The sequence below is a fragment of the Carex rostrata genome, chromosome 31 (genome assembly GCF_964058835.1).
Source record: "Carex rostrata chromosome 31, lpCarRost1.2, whole genome shotgun sequence".
In the NCBI taxonomy this organism is placed as follows: Eukaryota; Viridiplantae; Streptophyta; class Magnoliopsida; order Poales; family Cyperaceae; genus Carex; species Carex rostrata.
This window is the reverse complement of record NC_135948.1, coordinates 3001981-3025657: the sequence shown is the minus strand read 5'-3', so window position 1 is coordinate 3025657 and position 23677 is coordinate 3001981. Positions and strand designations below refer to the sequence as shown.

The window sequence follows — 23677 nt, the reverse complement described above, 5'->3', positions numbered from 1 at the left end:
GACCCGTCCGGTGAGACGGGTTTACAGAGCCCGATCTACTTAGTTTTCGCAAAAACTCAAAAGTAGTGTTCTTTTTAAATATTTAATTTATTTTATTTCTATTAATAAAAAAATTCGCCCGGAAACGGAGCGTTTAATTCTTAAACGGTCGACAAGCAGTAACAAAATGGAATAATTACATCAGTGCCACAAGTGGAGCAATAGATCTTCCCCTGCATGGGTCCAGATCTCCTAAAGTAATACAAAATTTGTTTTTTGATACTGACGGTCCGATCATAATCCGGATTGATCTGACCCTAAGTTGAATGGTCGGACCCCTTTAATATTCATGCTAGAGCAGATCGGACAGTCCGGATCGAAACTCAAATTTTGGATTACTTTAGGGGATGATAGACCAGACCCTAGGCCCTAACGGTTACCGCTCAGAGCCTCTTTTCGCTCTCGCTCTCTCCATTTTGATATTCCAGTATCTCCAATTTACTACTACTACAAACAAAATTAAAATCTCAAAAGCTCGTCAAGCGAAACAGATTCTAACGGTAACATATAGAAACTCTGAACACTATTGCTGGGAATCGATTTATTTCTAATATTGCTCGTTTCTTGTAGAACAAAATCCAGAGATCAGAATTTGGAACTGGGGTTGCTCTCTTTCGGCCTTTATTCTTGCGATAATTCCCGTTCCTTCGGTTCCAGGTTCGTTTCTCTTGTCTCCTTCATTTCTTGTTTGAATCAATAAAAAATTATTTGTCAAATTTCAAACTATTTGATAGATCCTTTTGCTTCTTTTATCTTTATTTGTTGATTGAGGGATATTCTGCTTAGCAGCTTAGGTTTTAGTTTCAGATGTGTTTTAGGGAAAAGCAACTCTACATGTTCGTAAATTGAGAATCTCTTTTTAATCTAGTATTTTTCATTTTTTTAATCAGACGGAAGCTTATGAAATTTTGTTACGGAGTGGGGGGCGGTTCCATGGATGCCCCATCGAAGCCGTCCGATCCATATCAAGATTCGTGGCACACCTGATACACACAAATTATAAAGTTGTCTGCGTGAATTTTGATGTGGATTGAATGGCTCCGACCGGGCATCGGACTGCCGCCGATTCCTTTTGCTACAACTTGTAACTTGATCTATGTTCTCTTTACAAAACCAGAACTCCCTATTTTAGAAAGAATCGAAAAAGGAAAAACATCATATGTCTTTGGGGATAAATAAATTGCACACATATATGCTCGTCAACTGTTTGATAATTTTCCTGAATGAAATTTGACATTACATTTTACTTAATGGATAACCGATAGTCATTGGCACATTGGCAGCATATACTGGATGGAGGTTTGATCACAACATTGTGTATGATTTGCGTGACTGAAGTTCTGTAGTTTGTTGTCCATTCCACACCAAAAATACTTTCCAAGATCATTTCTTTACTATTCAGTCTACCTGAGTTGATTTTGTTGGTTTTTTTAGTGTATGTGAGTTTCATCTTTTAGAACTCTTGAAAATTTAACCACCTCTATTGTTTCTTTTGTAGATTTGGAGAAAAAGATGAGGAGATTTTTTTTCTTCAAATCCAACAGTTATGATGATAATAGCAAAACACCTACATTGCCAGCTAGCAAAATAAATTATGAGAATTTGACAGAAGGGGATGCAGCTTTTAGTGGGTCCAGAACACCTGACGAGTCAAGGAGTCGATATGCAGATGAACAGGACTTCTCCAGTCCTCGTCTAAGGAGAAGCCTCTCTTTTTCATCTCCAACCCCTTTCGATTATACAGATCAATTTGATTCCAACCTCTCTCAAAATTTTAGTGGATCACCTCGGATTTATCAGAATCCAAGCCTTTCTGATTGCCCAAATCAGTAAGTTCAACTCCCATAATCCTACCCCACACCGAAGCAAAAGTCATTTGAAATTAGCTTTGATAGTTTATTATAATTTTTCTTTTTACTAGGTAAAAGGGTTAGAGCACAGAAAATTTAGGCCTGCACTTTAGCCCCCAATTGCAAACATTTTGTAGGGAGACTAAAAGCAGTGAAACAGATAAAGTGACATTTCCAGCCCATTTGTGAACTGTTGATGTTTCTTTTGTTTTCTCATCTATTTTGTTCGTCAGTATGATTGTTACTGTTGACAATATGCTCATTGTTTGCTTATTCTGTGATCTCTTTTTTTATTTGCAGCCGGCATTTCGTGAAGCCCGATAGGCATCCAATCTCGAGGAATGGACCCAATGACAACCATTACTATGACCTCTCCAGTTCGGACTCTCCTATCATCTCTTCAGTCCCTGTTAGATGCCAGTCCTCACACTTCACAAACATCCCAAATAAAAACAGCTTCCTAGATGTGTACATAGAAGGGGAGCAACGACAAGAAGAAACCGGCAACCCACTAGAAGAGAATCAGAGCACCTTTTCTGACACCAAGAGGGAAGCTGACTCACTCTCCAGAAAAATGTCTGCTCTTGGTCTAGGGAAGCCTCCGCGGCCCCGTTCCAGGGGATCAGATTCATTTAGAGAGGCAAAAGATCTTGAGTCTGAAACGACTTCCAGTGTTGAGGATATCTATGAGGATACATCTGAAGCACGGGCATTTTCATCAAATGCTTTAGCCAATGTGTATGATGTGGATGAGGCATTAATGAGGAAGGCTCGCGAGGCTGATGAGATACTTGCACGCTTCTCCAAAGAGAACTTCGAATCAGATAGGCTTAAGCTTAAAGGGGTACTGTACTTGGTCCTAATTTTTCAAATCCTTAATGGTTGTTAACAAATGTACCACAAAGCTTTGAAAATGAATTCTGTTTTGCTTATTATCTTTGCATGCCTAGTTGATGGTGTGGAGAACTATATTAGATTGTACATGCTTGCTTGTATGTCTGCCTTTTAACATTGCATGTGAGGCAAAATAGAAAACAAAGAACATAAATAAGAAGACAGCGCAATACAAAATATTCAGCACATCAAATGGACCATATAGATCATAGCAAAGCTTTAATTTCACTCATGCTATAGGTACAGTAGAGCAACTTTTTTTATTGAACTGTTGGCCATTAACCAGTCTGAAATCTTTAACCTCCGTGCAAATGTTCTCTTTTATTGCAATTGTTTCTAGAATAACCATTGCATATAAAACCATTCTTTGTAATTTCTATTTCAATATTTCAATAGGTGACTGCTAAATCTCTTCTTACAATAATTCAAGAGATAAATGAAGACAGAAAACATCTTGCTCTAGAGCTATCCACCCAAATAAAGTCTAGACTAGCTGAGCGGTTTGATCTAAAGGAGAAATACAGAAACTCAAGGCTAGAACTGGATGCACACATGAGGCAGCTCGAAATGGAGAAGAATGCGCTTCAGTTAGACCAGGAGAGAGAGCTTGATTGGCATTCAAATGATTGGTCGGTCAAGCTAAGCAAGTACGAGTTAGAGGAGAAGAGACTCAGAGATAGAGTCAGAGAACTTGCGGAACAAAATGTGGCACTTCAGAGAGAGTTATCCTCTCTAAAATCAAGAGAAGGAGAAATTCAGGCTAAAAATGTGGATTACGAGGCACAGTTAGATCAAGTGAGGAAGGAGAATTTGGAGCTCAAACAGTCATTAACGGAGGTGACTGAGAGTTTTAAAGTGGCTGTGGGGCAATTAGGTCATTTCCAGACAAGCTATAAAGAGAAAGAAGAAGAAGCAAGGGCATTGCATAAGACAGTTCATAGGCTTCAGAGAACTTGTACTGACCAAGAAAAGAGCATCAACAGTTTGAGGCATGATAAAAACCCAAGTAATAAAGATAGCTGGTACCATACTGAGATTTCAAGGCTTACTGGTGTCGAGCAAAATCTAAGACGAGAGGTTGAATCGTGCAGGGCAGAAATAGAGGCATTAAGGCGTGAAAACATTTCCTTCTTAGAAAGACTCAATAAGGGTAAAAATGGTAATGGTTATGAGTTTGTGAGACTTGAAGAGGAAATTCGTCAGAGGGTTGAATGTTTGCAAGGCAAGGGGCTTTGTTTGCTCAATGAGTGTAGCCGAGTTTGTAGTGGGTTGTTGAAGTGCATGAGGAATAGGAATAGGGAAAATTTTGAAGGTCTGCATGGAAATGAGGAGAGGTACTCTTTAATACAGTATACTCTCAAGTGTGAAAGCATCAAAAAAGGGGTTGAGGGTCTGAAGAGGAGCTTGCAATGTGTCTCATCAGTGTTGGATGAGAAGCTTGTTGTTGAAAAATCAAATGAATACTCAGAAAGGCAACACATGAATAATCCAGCAGAGGTAATTACAAAAAGTTGGGGACTGATAAATAATCTATTGCGTTATTGTCGTTTTTCTTGGGTTAATCTTTAAGTAAAAGCTTGGCCAAGTTCAGGTGAAATAACAATTATAGTCATGGGCTCTAATAAATAAAATATCGAGGTTATCAAGAAATTTTGGGTTACATGGTATAAGTGCTACTTTGGAATTTGCATGTTCTTTCATAAACCTGCCAATGTTATTTTATTTTTCTTGGTTTTTAAGAGTTTAACTGAGCTTCTTGCATAAACTTGGATAGGTTGAGCTGGAAGAGCAGTTGAAGTCGGAGACTATGATAAATAAAATTCTGCGAGAAAATTTGTTCTCAAAGGAAAAGGAAATTGTACAATTACAGGAGGAGGTAGCATCTCTAGTGAGAGGAGGTGAGCTCTTGCAAAGTGAGATACAACGAATGCAGGGAGAGATTTCTTTCCTCACTTACAGAACTAAAGACATGGAGATTCAGGTCTCTCTCTCTCTCTCTCTCTTCCTCTAACCCAAGGTACCTAAGAAGATTCAGACTTATTTGTATAGACCACATTTACCTTGCTGTTAATTTTAGTTGACTTAGCATTTACCTTTCCTTCCTTTTTGATAGTAACTTGTACATACACGAAATGCAACAACACAATAATTGGTGCGTTTTTTGCTTGTGGCTAATTAAACAGACAGGAAAGAAAGAGGAGAGGATCAACCAATTGCAAGAGGAGCTTCAAGATACAGTCAAGGAATTGACAGCCACCCGCTCCATGCTCAAAACAGCCATGGAGGAGAGAGATGTTGCATCTCATGAGGTGGCGCACCTTCAAAAGGCCAACAAGGATCTGACAGATGACATCTCCTTCCTTCATAAACGGGTCGAGTTGCTTGATGAGGATTTGCTGTTCAAAGATGGTCAGATCTCCATCTTGAAAGATAAGCCTCAGAGATCTGTGTTTTGAATGATAAGTGGTTGAAAAAAACCTTCATTGTGAATCTCATAAACCATGTCAGTACTATAGAAAACACATGTCCTTGAAGCAATTATTTGTATAGGTGATATGTTTTTGCTTTGGGTATTAAACTTGTCAGGGAAGTAAAGAATTATAGATTCTAGATATTTCTCTTTTTTCCTTTTTAGTTTTAAATGATAAGTGGTTGAAAAAGAACTTCATTAATGGGCTTACTTGGGAATCTCATAAACCATGTCAGTACTATAGAAAACATATGTCCTTGAAGCAATTTTTTGTATAGGTGATATGTCCTTAAAGAATTCTAGACTTTTCTCTTTTTCTTTGCGTTATTTTCATTAACATGGTAATTCTTTGCGTAATAATAGCACTTCAATAATATTGGCTCTTAATGTCGGTATTGAAATTTCTCGGATTTGTTTACTGCACCATAGTTAAACAATTAAATTTGTCTATCCCATTTTCCTGGCATCTCCTTGAGAAAGATTCAATAAGTACTTCGTTGAAGTGTCTACTAGTGACATATGCCAGCCAGAAGAGCAAGCATGAGAGTCCTAACTTTAGCGGTTCTTTAGTTTACAAAAAAGAATAAAAAAATTGAAAGTAGCAGTTCTTTTAAGAAGTGAATCTAAAAGCATTGTGTGATCCGAGAACGAGCAGTGGTATATAATAAAGAAAAGCCTCTTATGTCAGGTTAGTCACGCCTGATCATGTGATTTTATTAAACTATATTATACAATATTTTGAATGCGAATCAGGGGGCCTGAATGATAGTCAAATTTTTGGCAAGATGACCTGCCACAGTGCCACTTATCACTGTGAAATAATGAATAAAAAGATTGTTACATGAATCACAAGCAAGTGACAAAATGTAAATAGTTATTCTGACTTAAACATCATAATATCATAGGACTTGTGAGTTTGATGTAAATATTAAGAAGAAATGATTCAAAGCTCCAATTCTGTGCCGTCAAAGTTTTTCAATCAGAATCTAAAGCTTATCAGATTATCAACAGTAGATTAATGGTCAAAGGTTGGTCTCAAATGTTGTACAAGATGCTAATTTTTCCCTTGTTTTTATTCATCAAAAAGGCTATTCTGGCAACGTAGAATTTTCATTATTTTGTAACTGAAAGACAAAAAAGACTGTACAAAGTTCCGATCAGCTAAGTTTTTTCCTCTGGTCCAACCAGGTGAAAGTGAAACAACTGTGATTTATGTAATTTTCTCGGGATCAACTCACATGCCTCTTGCAGACAAACATTCAAACTTGTACAGTCTTCCATCTGTTCTTAGAGTTGTTTAAAATAAATAATTGATGCACATATAATGTTTGAGGCTAAACAAGTGGCAAAGGAACCACGAAGCTTGGTTACATGTGTTTGCCTTTACAACTGTCTTAATATTTTATTAATTACTCGTGGTTTTCTGACCAGAATGGGGTTATCTACTCCAGTTCTATTAAAATTGGAGAGATCAATCCCTTAACCACACTACAAACTCTCACCATTTGAACTTTGAAGTAATATGGTGTCATTTCTATACTTGTACCACTGGAGAGGAAGGGAACACTGAATACTGATTTACTGTGTATAAATGGAGTTCATTCATGTAAGATTTTAACTTCTCATTTTCTTCTTTCCTACCAAGAAAAACAATGAAAACACTATTGAAAGTCATGCTTCTGTTATCTGCTATGCTTTTGGTTAACTACACGATCTTCCTTCAATCACCATCAACAATTGAGATGAACTCGATAAGAGCCCCAATTCAAGGAAGGAAGTTACTAAATTCAAGTTCAACTTCTACAAATACAGAGAGAATTCATGCAAGAAATATAAATCCCAAGAGAGGTGTCAATGCAAGTTTAAAAAAGGTGCCAAAAAGCAGTTCAAATCCAATTCAGAATTAGTATGCAGTTCTGCAATAAGTTTCTTTCTTTGGTTTAGTTTCTAGATTAGGTGATGAGCAGCTTTGGCGATGGTTTAGTTGAAGAAATTGCTCTTTCAGTTCAGGCAGCTTCCAAAAGTTAGATATGACATGACAAGAAAATAAAGAGCCTCTTTAGATTTGTAAATTTACTAGCTTTGGCAATAAGATTCTTTTTCCCTTGTTTCCCTGTTCTTAATTAATTTTTAATCTAGCATGTTTCCTCTATTGATTAGTTTTAGTTGAATGCAAACAATTGCTCGCTGAATTCCAGGCACATAATGAATCAAAACCAAGTTCTTAAACACAGATATATCGAATATAATGCAATACAAAGCAAGAAGCTTGCTGTAATATGCTAAATTACTAGTACAAGATATAACATTGAAAAATCATTTTGTAACTAGCATGAGTAAAAAAAATTCATATTACCAAAAGTAAGGCCTACAAAAATGGAAAAGAATAAAGAGTTTCTGTAGCAATCTTTACTAGAAAATGGAAGTTTGTTAGAAGGCTGTAGAGGACTTGTTGATAAAATGTTAGAAAATAAATTTCTTTGAAGATAGGAGAATTTTGGGGTTTAGCGTCATGTCACACTGACACAGAATGCTGCTATTTGCTACAGAGTAGAAGTTTCCTTTTTTTTGTGCGCTTCTTTCCAAGTCACAGGGGGTTTTCTACGTATCTTTACATCTCGTAATATAATTATTTTCTTCAATTTTCTTTTAGATCAGCTACTTTCTTCATCCTTACTAATAGAGATCTTGAGTAGGAGCATAGGACCATCAGATTTCGTTTTAATTGCTATAAGAAGCTTTGCTTATTTTTGTGGAATATCTGACATGGAGAAGATTTTGCATTTTTACCCTACCATACAAAATTGGCCCTGGTAGACAAGTGTCTTTGCTTTTCAAGCATTCCTGAAAGGATATTATTCCATTAAGGAAATAGCCGAGCAGCAATACCATACTACCAATCTTGTAATTGATAGTAGATATATATAAGCTGTTTGGATTTTCTGCTGCTCTCTGAATGTTTTATCTGATACTTGTTAACTTCTTTCAAGGATGATCAGTTTTAAAATTTTGCAATGTGATGATTTTTTACATACACATCCTGTTTTGTATCAGTTTTAACAAATTTAATAATATGATGAGCCATAAAAAGGAGTTCAAAATAACCATGCTACATAAAAGGATAAAAGAAAAAGAGAAAGAGGAAAATTGTATTTTGCTATTATAAAGTTAGGTCTCGTACAGTATACTGAAAGAACCACCCAACCACATGTTATAAAATCAACTAATTGATCCACAAAAACTGGTTGACAGTGACCACAATTCTTTTACTAGTTTGCAAGAAGTTTCAAAAGCCCCGTTACAAACCTTTTTAATTGTTTTAAACCCATGATTTCTACAAACAACTGATGCAAAAAGCCATCGACATCATTTGATCAAAAGTAAAGGTCTGAACTAGAACTCAACCAAACAAAAAGAAAACTAACTCATGTTAGGCAATAATTTACTGGTGTGTAGGTTTAACTAAATAACAAGCAAAAGAAAAGAAAAATCAATATTAGAGGAAGATCTCACTACTAGACTATCAACAAAAAAATATTCATGTGTACAAAAAACCAACCACCAAAAAAAAAAACAGATGGAGGAGAAAGAAAGCTTCTGTGGACGACTTAGAGCTCAACAACTACTAATTCATATGGTCGCCAAACAAGCCAACAAAGAAACAATAAAAAAAGGTTAATCCAGAAGATCAGCCAATAAGTGATCAACAATTTTCTCCCCATCATAAATTGGAAGTGATCGAAAAATCTCATTAATTCATAAACCAACAATCTTTCGTGGCAGATGATGTGAGTGCTCGTGCTCACCATCATGGTGATGGAAAACATACGTCAGAATGCCGACAAGACAAAGAACCGATCCAACCAGAAGCTTATCATACTTCTCAACCCAGTGAAATTTTAACTGACTTGCACCGTAGAAAGAAAGAGCCACCAGTGATGTCATGACTGTGATCGTGCTAGATTTTGAAATTTTAAGATTGCATTAATTTTGAAACATACATCATTCCTAAGACCTACTACAGTTAGGTATCTCTTTGATGAGGTCCAATATTAGTACAAACAATTATACTGCTTAGCACACAACTGTTCAATCCGGCGCGTTTAGCCTCTTTATTCTTTCGTTTTGGCTTTTCATCGTCAGTTTGTGCCATGTTTTAGGTGAAATTTACACCAATTTGGGTTTAGGGAGCTTAATTGGGTTCAAGTACAGAACTCAGAGTAGAATGAGAGACTAGATTAGGTTGAACAATTGCACTACCGAGGATCAAATAGAGCTAAATTAGGTTAGATTAGATTGATAGATAGCATTGCACAACTGGCAACCGATACCATATCATACTAACATGTAAAACAAAAATAGCAAACCTGAATAAAAGCACAATGATGGCAAGAACCATCATGGAAGACGAGTTGCCGACAGCTAGAAACACAGGAAGTGTCGTTGCGCAGGGAGATAATGCGGGAAGAAGCACGAGACCCGCCACGGCCATCTTCTCCATGGGTTGGTTGTGCGCATGGTTGCAGCTGCCTTTCCCACGTAGATATAGAATGATGTAACTGCCTCCAAGAACAATAAGCAATAAGGACGCAAGCTGGTGCACCGACTCTTCACCAGCTATGGTGGTAGCCATGGTTAGTGCAGCTATGCCGAGCAGAGAAGTTGAAAGAACATGCAACACCGCTCCAAATGCAGCTGGAATGTTCATAAATAAGTTTAAGTGAGGTTTAAGACAACTTAATTATAGAAACCGATAAACGACCGATGTATGAACAGTTGGTTACTTGGTCCAATTGATATACATAATACATTAATTTTAGCATACAGGTAATAAATATCAAAACAGGTGCTTGTTCAACTTGTAACTGGTTTGATCAGCTCGAAACACAACACTAGAGAATTAAAATCTCTGTACCAATTAGGCATATCCGAGCATCGAAACTTTACCTTCTATTCTAGAAAATACTTACCAGATCTCATATCAATTACAGTGAGTCAGTGACCCTTGATTACAGATCTATTAAAATAACGAAAAACAAATTATACAAAAAGAAATAAAAACAGGAGACTCACTAACGAGGAGTGTACGGTAGAGGGTCCACTTCTGAGCACGACCAACAATGGAGAAAGGGAGCCAGTGAGTGGGGATGAACGAATGGAGAAGCGACACGGTGGCGATCCCTCCGATCGTCGATAGCTCCTCAGCGCTAAAGCTCTCCATTTCAACAGAAGATCGATCGATGATTTTGGAAATCAGCAACACTGTACGCAGCAACGAAAGAAAGGGAAATGTGTCGAGAGTATATTAATGTGATTTATTAGCTCGTTTTTTTTTTTTTTTCGCCTCTTCATCCTTCTAAACCAATGTTATCCGGACCGGACATTGACCTGCGGGTTAATGGTTGAACCGATGTGTCAATCCAACGAATTTTTTTTATAAACCATAATTAATTAAATTAATTTTAACAAAGCAGTATGATTATTTTATTTTTTTTACAAAAATTATAAAATAACCGAATTCTCAATTCAGTCTCAACATTTTACTTTTTTCTGGAATGAATTGGGGATTTGGTCTCCCTTTATTTTGAAACAGGAGTTGTCCCTGGCTTGGCTGTCCCTGACAGAAACAACTTGTTCCTGACAAAAACAGGGGCTGTCCCTGACAGAAACATGGCCGAAACATAATCACAAAAATACAGGGTGTTCGAGAAAAGCTGAAACAGTACCGAAACAGGGGCCAAAACAGAGAAAAATGTGGAGACCGAATCCCCAATTCGGTCTCTCCAAAAAGCAAAATTTGGAGACCAAATTGGAGATTCCGTCCTTATGATTTTTGTAAAAAAGAAAAAGTTATCATGCTGCTTTGTTAAAATTAATTTAACTAATTATGGTTTATAAAAAAAATTCCAATCCAACTGCTGGTTTTTTTAAAACATTTATATTTATCAAATTTTAAAGTCATATTTTAAAATAATTATATATGTACATGATTTTAGTGAAAACTTATATGCTAAAAAACAAATTTATAAATAAACATAAATATTTTCGAGCCATTTCTTGAATGATTATATTGCAAAAGTCCATAAAATATTTTATTGGATCCACACCTCATAGTACAAACCTGGAGTGAGTCTATGGTACTATGCATATAACGATTTGGCACTGTGTTACGGCTCTATATTCGAGTTTTCAAATCCTAACAGTCGATCTAAACCGTTCATCTTGTTCTCCATATTAATATGTGTTTGGAGACCAAATTTTACATTTTTTGAAAAATTTTTACTATTTTTTGAAATTTATTGAAAATCGCTGTTTTTGGATGGTCCAGAATTTTCAGATCAAGTGATTTTCTAAATATCTAAAAAAATAGTAAAATTTTTTTTAAAAATGTAAAATTTGGTCTCCAAACACATATTAATATGGAGAACAAGATGAACGGTTCGGATCAACCGTTAGGATTTGAAAACTCGAATATAGAGTCGTAGTATGGTGCCAAATCGTAATATGCATAGTACCATAGACTCACTCTACAAACCTGATAAGATAAGTACCACGTAAAATTAATCGTTTATTCTAAATAATATATATTTCTTATGAAATTGCTTGTACCAATTGCATAAGCCTACATAAGAACAACATGTTACATTGTTAAATGAGGAGGGTTCAAATGCCTCCATGTTTTTGTGCCTCCATCATGCCTCCATCTTTCTCCATCATTTTCATAGTTCAAACAGTCGATCCGAACCGCTCAACCTAACCTCCATACTAAAATATGTTTGGAGACCAAATTTTATATTTTTAGGAATTTTTTTACTATTTTTTTAGATAGGTACAAAAATACTGTTTTTAGATGGTTCAGATTTATTGATTTTGTACCTATCTAAAAAAATAGTAAAAAAATTCCTAAAAATATAAAATTTGGTCTCCAAACATATTTTAGTATGGAGGTTAGATTGAGCGGTTCGGATCGACTGTTTGAACTTTAAAAATGATGGAGAGAGATGGAGGCACAAAAACATGGAGGCATTTGAACCCTCCTCTTGTTAAATTCATATTACTTATCTTTTGTACTACGTAAAAGTCTAAAAGATGTTAAATAAACTTCTCAAAGTACAATATTTATTGCTCTTAAAACTTTGTAATTCCATCTTTGAAGTGTTTTAGTAGGGCACCAAGTTAATTTTTTTTTTAGAAACCGTAGGATTTTATTTAATTATAATAAATCAGTTACACATAGTTTCGTATTAGTACATATAATATAAGTATCAAGAGGAGGGTCGTCTCCATCATGCCTCCATTTTTAAAAACTTATATAACTCAAAATTTAAATTATAAATGTCAAAATAAAACCATTAGATGTGATCTATGTTGTTTTCTCTATATGCTCATAAAATATTATCACATTTCAATTTTGTTTTTGTGTGAATTAATAAGTTGAAAAATCAACGTCTAGAAAATATCTACTTTAATACATTTTGTTTACAATCTCTTGATGATAACCAAAACAAAGTTAAAATGTCATAATATTTTACATGTGCATAGATAAAATAATGTAGATCATATCCAACGGTTTTATTTTGACTTTTAAGTTTCAGATTTTTAGTTATTAAAGTTTTTAAAAATGGAGGCATGATGAATGCACCAAAAATGGAGGCATTTGAACCCTCCTCATGTATCAATACATGAAATATTATAACTTACTCTTTTATAATAGTAGACAAGAGAAATCAAAAGAAGAAAAAAAAAAAAACAAAACCATTCAGATCGGTAGATATTGAGCCTGCGGGTTTTTTTTGTGCTCGTGCTCAAATTGGTAGGTTATGAGCTTGCATAATTTTTTGTCGTTAGCACAAAACAGTGATGTTGTAATCGAGGTGAAGCAGGAGTATCTAGGTGGGCATTTGTACTCAAATGAGGTTTGTGTCTAAATTATTTAGAAGAAAAACAGAGAAAAGAGATAGGAAGAAGAGAGAAGAAGAAGGGAGGGAGGAGAAGAAGGAGACAGCAATAGTGCAACATCATTATCATCATCATCATTGTCATTAACCATAAAAAATGTACCTTATTTATATACAACTATTGTACAAACTAGAGAAGAGGTGAAGCGAATTCATAGCACCTCCATTCAAATCCGGAGAGTTGAGGGGAGCGAAGAGCAGTGACCAGATCTATTAGATGGAAGCACATGCTCAGATAGATGAAACAAAGCGAGACGCGATGGCTAGATCCTCTAGACAGAAGTACCACTCGAATAAAGAGATAGAAAGCGTGACTGGGACAGAAGAAGGGGGAAGGGCGAAAGACGGAAGGCAGAGCGAGGGAGCTAATCAACTCTCAAAACCTCATATTTGAGTGGAACTGAATCTCCTGCCCCCAGAGTCACTGCGGGGTGGGACCAGTTACTGTTAAAGGGTTTAATTACTATTACTGTTTTTAAATTTGATCCCACCCGCAGTGACTCTGGGGGCAGGAATTTCCTACCCCCAGGGAAGCAGACAATTTGGTCCCTATTTGAGTCGATCGCATCAGATATCGCCTTGGCGATATGTCCGAGGCTTGCGGAGTTCACGAGGGTATTTTTTGGGGGCACCAAGCTAATGGTCTTACTTGTTTCAATTATTTAGAAAAGAATTATTACAGGAGAAAAATGTTAATTGAAGTTGTTATATATGCGTTGTATACTATGGGTGATTCAAAAAGACTGTTCATTGATTTGAGAATTATATCAAACATCTTGAGAGCATTCACCATTAAATAAGTGTAAATCAAATATTAGCCTTCCACTTGTCAATTTCTAGCACAAATTCATCAAGCTAGATACTTACATTAGAGCTTTTGGTTGAGAATTCGGACCGACGGATCTAGAATTTGTTTTGCTTGAATACTGATGAATATTAGGGCTGTTCAGCAACAAAGGACCGTGTTCGATTGGGCCTATTTTCTGGGTAGGCCAAATTGGGCTGGTTTTCAGTCCCGGGCCGAGAAAATGATGCGCTCCGTCTTCCAAATTACAGGAATATTGGTTTCGAGAAAAAAGATGCCTTTGGTTTATTGCTTTTAACAACTAGGAACGAAACGAATCAAGCATCAAGGGAGGGTTGATAATTTATTTAACATGTATAATGTTATAATGAGTAGAACTAGGATGTTTCAAAGTTCACCAAGTCTCTTTGTAAACTCAATTCTAAAATTTATCAGAATAGTTTTAAATGACGAATCCAAATTGTTGAAATCCGTTTACCTTACAAGTAATGCGTTTAAAACTTTAAATGCAAAAAAATTGAACTTTCAAATTAATTTAGTATAAAGTCAAGCTATCAAATTAGAAGATTTATAAATTAATTTTAATGCATTCATTTTTTGAACGTTTTTTACCGCTTGACTCAATAAAAAATTAATTCAAAAATTTTAAATTTTCACATGTAGACGCATCATCCGTAAGGTAGACGGGTTTCAACGGTTCGAATACGTCATTTGAAGCCAATTCAATAGATTTTAGAGCATAGTGACAAGATACCCTAATTATACCCGAATTATACCCGTTTAATTCTTTTTTGGGGTGATGCCGAACCGAACACTGAATTATTCGGTTGACCAAACTTTGACCGAATTAAACCCGAATAATTCCCGAATTTTATGAACTTTTTCCAAATTTTACGAATTATTCACGAATTTTTCCTGAATTTTTCCTGAATTTTTCCAAGAACAATTATTTTTTTGGTTTTTTATTTTTTTGCTCCCTTGCAGGACTGAGATTTCTAATCCGGATAATTCCGAATCATTCCCGAATTATACCCGAATCACGAATTTTTGATCTCGACAAACCGAACCCGAATAATTCATTTGTCACTATGTTTTAGAGTTGAGTTCACAAAGAAATTTGATGAACTCAGAAACACTCTAGTTCTACTCATGTTATAATAATAGGTACCAATGCATAACCCGTTGTATCAAAACTAAGACTTAGCAATGTCTTTCCAATTTGTTTGTCTTTGCAATTCGTATGAAAATCTTCGAAATCTCATATTTGCTGTGAATTGATACAGATTAGATCACAACGGGAACAGTATGAGACACGGTTACTTACACGAGTAAGAAATGGCATTTAATTTGACACGATTTACGCATGTTAGATAAAAAAAAAACTTATTACATTAGTAAATATGTTCTACAATTAGCGTAAAGATCCGTTATAAACCAAATCACATAAAAATAAACAAAAAGTTTCAGAAAAAAAAATTAAGTTGAATATATCTATTAGCTTAACATATATAACTCTTTATTGGAACATAATAGATCAATATGAGACACATGTTAGGTAGTACAATAACAGTAAGATAAATTAATAAAAAAATAATAGAAATTATCTTTCTGCAAACTGTAACACCATGTTTGGATGGAGAGTAGAGGAAGGAATGAAAGGTAAAGAATAGAAGAGAATGGAATGAAATAGAAAGAAAGATTAATATATTTAACTTTTTTGTGTTTGGATGATTAATGAGAGAAAATAAATTTAACTTTTATTTATGTCTTATTTCTTGTTAGGTTGATTAAAATTTAGGAGGTTAATGAGAAATTCAGTGACTATTGTAGGTTTGAAGAAAAAAATTTATATGAGAATTATACATATAAGATATAATGTTGGATATTTGTATCATTTTTTCTAAAAATATTTGTAACAAAATTTATTTCCATCCGTTACATTTTAATTTGAGAGGGAAATCGATTCTATTAATTATAATGATACAAGGTTAAATCTTTCACCTCTGACATAATTTTATCAACCAAACACGAGGGAAATTTTTTTTTTATCAACCTATTATATATGTTCTTTGCCAAAGTCTATTGTGGTGTAATCCGTTTGTACCGTTATGTTACAGCTATGATTGTGAGCTCTCAATCGATTCTTGGGTCAAGAGGGTAATGATTTTAACAAAATATTTTGACTTCATGCAGTGAACGAGTCACAAATAGCATTATTTATTGAGTGAGTCTATGGTACTATGCATATCACGGGTTGTTATCATGCTACGGCTCTATATTCGAGTTTTCAAATTCTAACGGTCGATCCGAACCGTTCATCTTGTTCTCCATATTAAGATGTGTTTGGAGACAAAATTTTATATTTTTTGAAATTTTTTTACTATATTTTTAGATATTTAGAAAATCACTTGATCTGAAAATTCTGGACCATCCAAAAACAGTGATTTTCAATAAATCTAAAAAAATAGTAAAAAAATTTCAAAAAATGTAAAATTTGGTCTCCAAACACATTAATATGGAGAACAAGATGAACGGTTCGGATCGACCGTTAGGATTTGAAAACTCGAATATAGAGCCGTAGCACGGTGCCAAATCGTAATATGCATAGTACCATAGACTCACTCTTATTTATTTGTATAGTTTGTCCACTGCATGAAGCCAAAACTGCTCTATTAAAATCTTCACCCGATCAACACCCAGCAAATCGAAGTCTGGAATTCTGGAAACAATTTTAGGAAATATGATTCATTAATGAGCATTTATTTTATGAGGACCTAAGGAAATGACCAAGGACAAAATTGTAAATTCATAGGGAGACCAGTTAATTAATATCAATTATTTTTCCCTCTCTGCGTCGGCGGGTCTTCCAAATTACATCCACCATAATTCCAATGATTTTCCTCCAAAAAAAAAAAAAACTAGTTCCAATGATTTATTGAAGTACTAATTGGTGGATGATGAGATTATCAAAGCTATTCCGTACAAGTCTTCAGCATTGACTTAAGATTATAGGTAATTCTACTTTGAGTCAGTTCTCACCTATACAGGCCCGTTCGGTGAACAACTGTTCACCGTGGGAAAAAAAAATTTGTTCAGAGTTAAGTTTTTATTTCCACGGTGAATAATAAAATTCAGTTCAAAATTTTTGATTCCCACACCCATTCTCATTCCCTACTGGGTTGCCGAACGAGCCCTACGTGGGCCCCTTCTGCTGGTGGCAAACTGGCAATAAATAAGAAAAGCTTGAACTGTCGAGTAGATATGCCTGAATTCATATCAACTAAAGTAACTCAAATTTTTTAGCAAAGTTAGCATTTGATGTTCTCAACAAGAGAGTTTGATGAATTGACTTCGAACAATGAATTCAAACTATTAAAACCCACTTATTACATTAGTAATGTGTGTACATATAAAATTTTGGAAGTTTTGAATTTATTTAGTACAAAATCAAGCAGTCAAATTTTAAACTTTTTATAAGTTATTTTATGAATTTACTTTTCATCATTCTTTTAACCGCTTAACTCTATATTAAATAAATTCGAAAATTTTAAAATTTTGCATTTACACACATCACTCATAAAGTATATGGATTTCAACGATTTGAATTCGTAATTTGAAGTCAAACATTTTTGGTGAGCACAAACTGATTTAATTAGTCCTTCAAGGAGCTTCTGTTCTAAATTTCGAATTTTTCATTTCCTCTGTTGTGGGCTTGAACAAGAAACAAAAAAAAAAAAAAAAAAAAGATAAAACAACACGATTATTCTTTATCTTGGTTCATGGCTTTATTTTTGAACAAAAAGAATAATAATTTGTACTCGGCTTATTTCTCGTTACATAAGCATTTAATAAAGTATGAAAATATCATAATACCAAATGAAACCAGAAAATTATATGGCGTAAATTACTTGTATTCCAGCAACTAGAGTAATTACATCCCAATTAGAAATGTTAGTTTCTTCTATGTTGATACAATATTCAAATAATTAAACACAGCTCTCTTTTTTTTAAAAAGACAGTCCAGAAGTTTTGCTCTTTTTTTTTATGAAAAATGGATAAACCACCTGTTTCATGAAACAGTAATGAAACAAGAATGCTACAGATGCTGCCAAGCAACTGGTACCGAATCAGAATTTAACTTTTGTAAATTTTTTACAACTATGAGTCTATGACAACAAAGTCTCCACTTGCTCTGCCAGCTCTGGAGATGCAACCTAAAAGACCCTTCTAGCAGTATTACATTCATCAAACCTAACCAACGAAGTCATTCATCAGATACAACCAACAAAAGAATTGGCGATTCCAAAACATCAAAAGGGAGCACCTAATGAAACGATTGCAGGATTTGCAACCACCAAACAAAATCTAAGCTTTTTAGTTTATTTAAAATAGTGGTGAAATTACAAGATCTACGCTTTTTTTTATTATTATTATACAAGACCTCTTCCTCAGATCTATAGAAAGAGAGAAACCCGAGGTGAAGAAAATAAATGTAGCCGCATCTTGATACCAACGTATCTCAGACATAAAATTGGAGAATAAAAAAAGGAAAAAAAAAATGCACCGAAGAAAAAATAAAAAATAAAAAAGAGAAGGAATGAGAGAAAAATGGCAGTCTTCTGCAGTGGTGATTTTCTTAGTTAGCGGGGGTCCACAGCAATTGAATATTTTGTAATTAGAGAGAATTGAACTGTGTTAGCTTTGCTCACTGACTTATCAATTATTTTCAGACAAATACCAGCTGACAGTGACATCTGTGATTGTTTCTTTGTTAGAGCTGGTAGGAAGTTGCTATCCACTGCTGGGCTGGTGATCCAAACCCTATACCTAACCATTTCTTTATATAATCTCTTCTAAATGGTGGAGTTAGTGTGCAGATTGTACCCATAGACCATTAATAATCAAAATTGTAATAATTGCAGCTATAATTAACTAGCCAGACACCAAGACATATTAATTCAATGCCTTGGTAAGGTGGCAGTGGAAACAAGGCAGTGACCTACTCGGAAAAAAAAAACAAAAAAAAAACAACAACACCCTAATTTGTAGTTTTTTCTAAACTGTATTTGTCAAGTCAGTCAGAAACACAACTCCAGGTTTCTTATTGATTTAGAGTTTGGACAACTAGATAATAAATATTGATTTCCAGACAGAGGATGAGGCAAAAGAAAGTCAGAATCCTCAAATGAACTTAACACAGTAGTTTTGCAAGGAAGAATGATAGAGAAAAAAGATGAATATATATAAAGATTTAGAACTATATTGTTCATGTATTTCCTCATAGAACTAGCAAAATTACCAAATATCTTATAGAAATGGACCTCAGTTCAGCCCGAGCTGCCTGCAAGAACAGAGCCAACACCTGCATCCATATAGTGTACCCACATGCAATGTACCTTGCAATCTCAGTTCCTGTAATTGCACACATCTAGTAACATGCAATTCCAGCTGCATGCATATCAAAAATCTATCCTTTTCCAACAGATATGTCCCGTGCTTCCACAATGCCTTCACTATATTTTCACAAGCACCCTCGAAAGAACCCAAAACAAAAGCCTACACATCCTTCTTCCCACTTCATTATTTCTGTTTCCAGCATTCCCGCTTCCACCTGTGGCTCGCCTGATTGCGACAAGTGTTTGCCCCCCTGAATTCCAACTCCTGGCAACTGTAAATACGGTTCGTACCGCAATTTCATATTAGAACCTGGTACCTGGATCCTACAAGAAGAGGGCGAGGGAGCCGCTCTGAAAATCTTCAATTGCTCTTTTCCCATGATCAAAGTCCCTTGACCCCCGGCATCATTCAAAATTAGCTTATTTTGTAATCCCACTGGGCCTTTAAATAAGAGGTTGCAAAAATTGGCAAACACGAACATACAAACCAAATCTATACTAAGTTCACTATATTTTGGTTCCAAATAAGCTTGAATTTTTACTTTACAGAGGAGCTAAACTCAGTTTATTTAGAGCTAGTTCGCAGGTTAAATGCATGAATCAGCATAAATTCAACACAAATATGCCACAAATTTCACAACCAAAAAGGCTTGCTACAGAATAAACCAGCAAATCTAAATGTAGGAAAAACCATATAAAATTAATCCAGAAGTGGCCAACGTAAAAGGTGATTTTTTCACCCTATCTCATCAAACTTGATTTCAGAGGCTTATTCTCTCTTCCTATAAGTGTTGGATGACGTGAAACGGGTCGAGTTGAATCATCCCCGACCTCAATTATCTCCTGAACCCGACCAACAGGACCGGGGTCCACAATGACAACCAATCCCCCACTTCTTCTCTCCTCTCTTATCAATGGCGGATTGGAGTTACTAATCCCATGATTACCCCCACCATTTCTAACATTGCTACCAGTACTAGCACTATTGATGTTGTTATCACCACTACCATGATTCTCCCTCTCCCGAGGTTGCACTCTGGGTGTCACATGGGCCTGTACCGGTTGTGGCACTGATACAACACTGGCACGGCAAATTGGGCAGTTTGAGTGTGATTCAAGCCACTTATCGATACACTCCACATGAAATGCATGTGTACACTCTGGTAAGAGCCTTAAGCTTTCATCTTCCTTAAATTCCCCTAAACAAACTGAGCAATCAGTACTCACCACCAGTCCATCGTTCTTTCTGTACTTCAAAAGCGCAATCCGATTGATAAACGATTCGTCAAGTCCAGTGTTCGGATCTAGAGTTTGAGACTGTGATTGCAAGGCTTGAACGGTGGGATCTGACGAGCTGGCCCCCCGATTACGCCTGAAGAAAGAGGAGGTGGAAAGAGCATAGTAGGAGACCAGGAGAAACGCGGCAGCCAAAATTGAGATGAGAGCGATTAACAGAGGGGAGAGGGAAGAGGAGGAACCGGAGGGTGTGGAAGAGGGATCGTCGGGGTAGCGAGTGTAGGTGTTAGATAACGGAGGTGGGCAGAAGTTGGGGCAAAGGGGAGAGCATGTGTCGACGCCATTGATGCAAGGGCGAGGTGGTGATATGATGATTTGTTGAGGCGGAGATGGCGGAGGCGGCGGAGGCAGCAGGGACAGTGGCGCAAGCTGCGGGAGCCGTGTGGCCATCGAGGGAGCGGGTTGCGGGAGAAAGGAGATCAATTGATTGATTAGGTGGAGAGTACGAGAAGGTATGATGAGGTGTGCGAGTGGTTGAGTAGAGTTGAGTTGCTTTCTTCGCCTTTTCTTTTGGGAAAGTAAGTTCGATTCTCTACTCTCTAGTAGGGAATTAAATGCACAAGTGCCAAAAAAAAGGAAATAAAAAGAAAGAGTTTCAATTTTCAAACGGATATTGGGTCGTTACGGGCTGGGAATGGGCCGGCGGACAACTGTCGAGATTATAGATAGGGAAATTAATACCTCTTGATAAATTTACAAACAAAAAAGGTTGATAGAGAAAAGAGATTTAACAAGTAATGCTAGCTTGTGGCCCTAGTCATCGAAATTATGGAGGTAGGTACTGGTAGTCTTCTAAATAAACGATGAGGAGTTTGAAAACAAAATTAATATGAAGACACAATATCTATAGACCAAAGAAAAAAATTATTTTTTAAAAATAATTATACTTCTAAAGTTCGACAGTAAAAATTAAGGTGACTGAAGAAAAAGCGAGAGAGCGTTTAAGTTGTGCACTTAGCCAGCTTAAAAGACCGAGTTTTTTATTAATAGAAAATGAATAAATAAAATATCCAAATACGGCATAGCTTTTAGTTTTTGTCGAGAAATAAGTAGAACGGGTTGTGTAATCCCGTCCGAGTTATATCCCTGATTAACGCCTTAATCAACTTCGCAGTAAAAAAAAAACAAAAAGCCGGATGGGTTAAGGCGTCCCGTCCCCCAGGTAAAAAAAAGAAAAGAAAAAAAGCCGGACGGTGTGCTTCAACCCGTCCCGGCGCCAAAAAAAAAACGGATGCTATGCTTAAACCCGTCCGGGCTCCAGGGAAAAATAAATGGACGGGTTCTTTTATACCGTCCAGGCGCGCTATATTAATCTTCCCCGCGCAGAAGGCTCACTTAGATAGTAGAAGGCGAGAAAATAACGCTCAGACAGAGATAGAAGCTCATCTGAAGGCTCAGACATAGAGAGGTGATTGTTGTTGATAGCGAAGTCAAATTTTAAACAGGTAACTCCTTAATTATATTTTATGCTGTGTCATTCAGTAATTTTTGTAAAATAATTTAATTAATATTAGTTTTTATTATTGTAATAATAATAATATGTAATTTATTCATTATTGTGTAGGTTAATAATATGTAATTTTTATTTAATTAATATTAGTTACAAATATATTTCAATAGGTAAATTTTGTAGGATATCACTAAAATGTTATCAAATTTAATTTGTTTTTACGTAGTTATTGAACTTTATATTTTTTTAATTAAATAATTTTGTTATTTTCTGCTGTGTCATTTAGTAACTATTGTAGAATAATTTAATTAATATTAGTTTTTATTATTGTAATAGTAATAATATGTGATTTATTCATTAATTTATTCAAGACTCTTTTTAAGTAGTTTATTTTTGTTATTTGGTTTGTCATTGGATATTATGTTTGTTGTTTATTTTAAGTTTGTCGTGGAGTTTGTTATTTATTCTTCTATTTGGAGTTTGTATTATTTAGTTTGTTATTTATAGGGTATTTTTGTTATTGATCTCCAATTTTTATTTAATGAAATATTTTATCCCGTCTGAATTTTTTTCAGGATTTTTTCCTTGCATCAATTTTTTTTCTATGTTGTAAGTAATATGTCCATGTTTACATTGTAATAATCCTTATTTGCATTCCGTCGTTCTCGCTTAAAAAAACTATTTTGGCATTTGAAGAGTGACCAAATAATAAAAGAAAAGCATTCTCAAGTAGCATTCATACAAAATAAAAACAAAATAAGAACAAAGTAAAAATATTCTCAAGTAACAAAAGCTAAAATAAGTAACAGTCCATTTAACTAACAATCCATTTAACTAACAGTCCATTTAAATACATTCTCACATAACACAAACTAACAATCTATTTAAACAGTCCATTTAAACACCTAGTCAAAAGTGAACAAGTCTGGTGCTCGGTGCTCTTGTTGTGGGTATCTTCGTTCTGGTCTAGCTTCTTATTTGTCCACTCTCTTACGCCTGACGTGAACATTATTGTACGACGGGAAAAAGTCATTCACTGCTTGTGTACGTGGCGTAACGACCGGACTAGGTCCTATGTTGTCTTCTACACCAGTAACATCTAGCGAGGCCAGCCCGATATGATCCGAATCCTACAACAATCATTTTAGTATTTAGTAAACATGATCGACTACTATTTAAATAAAACTTAAAATTTTGAAATTATTACCTGATAGACCAGACTAGGTCCTGTGTGACCCATGTATTGCACATCCCAAGGATAGGCCTGATCGTATGTCTGGTCCCAATTGACAAACGCATTCACTCCCTGTAATAATTATTTTATTATTTGTAAGAAACATAATAAACGATTATTTAAAAATTATTTCAAGAGAGATAAAATTACCTGATGGACCTAACTAGGTCCTGTGTGATAAACTGGGGCTTGCTGGTACACCGAGCTGCCTAACAACTCTGACATGAACTGCCCAACGTCATCTGTTCTCTATAAAAATAATGTAGTATTGTAATAAACAAACTC

At 35.4% G+C, this 23677-nt stretch overlaps 3 protein-coding genes across 5 annotated transcripts; 1 reads left to right on the top strand and 2 right to left on the bottom strand.

Annotated features, from left to right (window-relative positions):
• Window positions 1–454: 454 nt before the first annotated feature.
• Window positions 455–5480, top strand: LOC144547341 (uncharacterized). 3 transcript variants are annotated; one of them, XM_078295967.1, is made up of 7 exons: window positions 473–539; window positions 610–696; window positions 1538–1868; window positions 2190–2733; window positions 3180–4280; window positions 4558–4764; window positions 4967–5480. In XM_078295967.1, the coding sequence occupies exons 3-7, from the start codon at window positions 1552–1554 to the stop codon at window positions 5237–5239; spliced, it is 2442 nt and encodes an 813-aa protein (XP_078152093.1). In that variant the 5' UTR covers window positions 473–539; window positions 610–696; window positions 1538–1551; the 3' UTR covers window positions 5240–5480. The 3 variants fall into 3 exon arrangements, with proteins under 3 accessions (XP_078152094.1, XP_078152092.1, XP_078152093.1); XM_078295968.1 differs by having other exon boundaries at window positions 455–696; window positions 4558–4800; window positions 4967–5085; XM_078295966.1 differs by having other exon boundaries at window positions 457–696.
• A 3269-nt stretch (window positions 5481–8749) lies between these two features.
• On the bottom strand, window positions 8750–10612 carry LOC144547557 (Fe(3+) dicitrate transport system permease). Its single transcript, XM_078296233.1, has 3 exons — window positions 10327–10612; window positions 9621–9948; window positions 8750–9211 (listed from the first exon to the last, which is right to left on the bottom strand). The coding sequence occupies exons 1-3, from the start codon at window positions 10472–10474 to the stop codon at window positions 9010–9012; spliced, it is 678 nt and encodes a 225-aa protein (XP_078152359.1). The 5' UTR covers window positions 10475–10612; the 3' UTR covers window positions 8750–9009.
• Window positions 10613–19234: 8622 nt separating this feature from the next.
• LOC144547527 (putative RING-H2 finger protein ATL53) lies at window positions 19235–21235 on the bottom strand. Its single transcript, XM_078296197.1, has one exon. It carries the CDS (start codon window positions 21096–21098, stop codon window positions 20154–20156), a length of 945 nt encoding a protein of 314 aa, XP_078152323.1. The 5' UTR covers window positions 21099–21235; the 3' UTR covers window positions 19235–20153.
• Window positions 21236–23677: the final 2442 nt, after the last annotated feature.

What these genes read in the sequence shown, in the direction of transcription:
- LOC144547557 (XM_078296233.1), bottom strand. Translation starts at nt 10,474, where the DNA reads ATGGAGAGCTTTAGCGCTGAGGAGCTATCGACGATCGGAGGGATCGCC. An exon ending in CTACCGTACACTCCTCGTTA is followed by an intron (nt 9,949 to 10,326) that starts GTGAGTCTCCTG and finishes TGAACATTCCAG; the next exon opens with CTGCATTTGGAGCGGTGTTG. An exon ending in ATCATTGTGCTTTTATTCAG is followed by an intron (nt 9,212 to 9,620) that starts GTTTGCTATTTT and finishes TTCAAAATCTAG; the next exon opens with CACGATCACAGTCATGACAT.
- LOC144547341 (XM_078295966.1), top strand. Translation starts at nt 1,552, where the DNA reads ATGAGGAGATTTTTTTTCTTCAAATCCAACAGTTATGATGATAATAGC. An exon ending in ATAGGCTTAAGCTTAAAGGG is followed by an intron (nt 2,734 to 3,179) that starts GTACTGTACTTG and finishes ATATTTCAATAG; the next exon opens with GTGACTGCTAAATCTCTTCT. An exon ending in CTAAAGACATGGAGATTCAG is followed by an intron (nt 4,765 to 4,966) that starts GTCTCTCTCTCT and finishes CTAATTAAACAG; the next exon opens with ACAGGAAAGAAAGAGGAGAG.
- LOC144547527 (XM_078296197.1), bottom strand. Translation starts at nt 21,098, where the DNA reads ATGGCCACACGGCTCCCGCAGCTTGCGCCACTGTCCCTGCTGCCTCCG.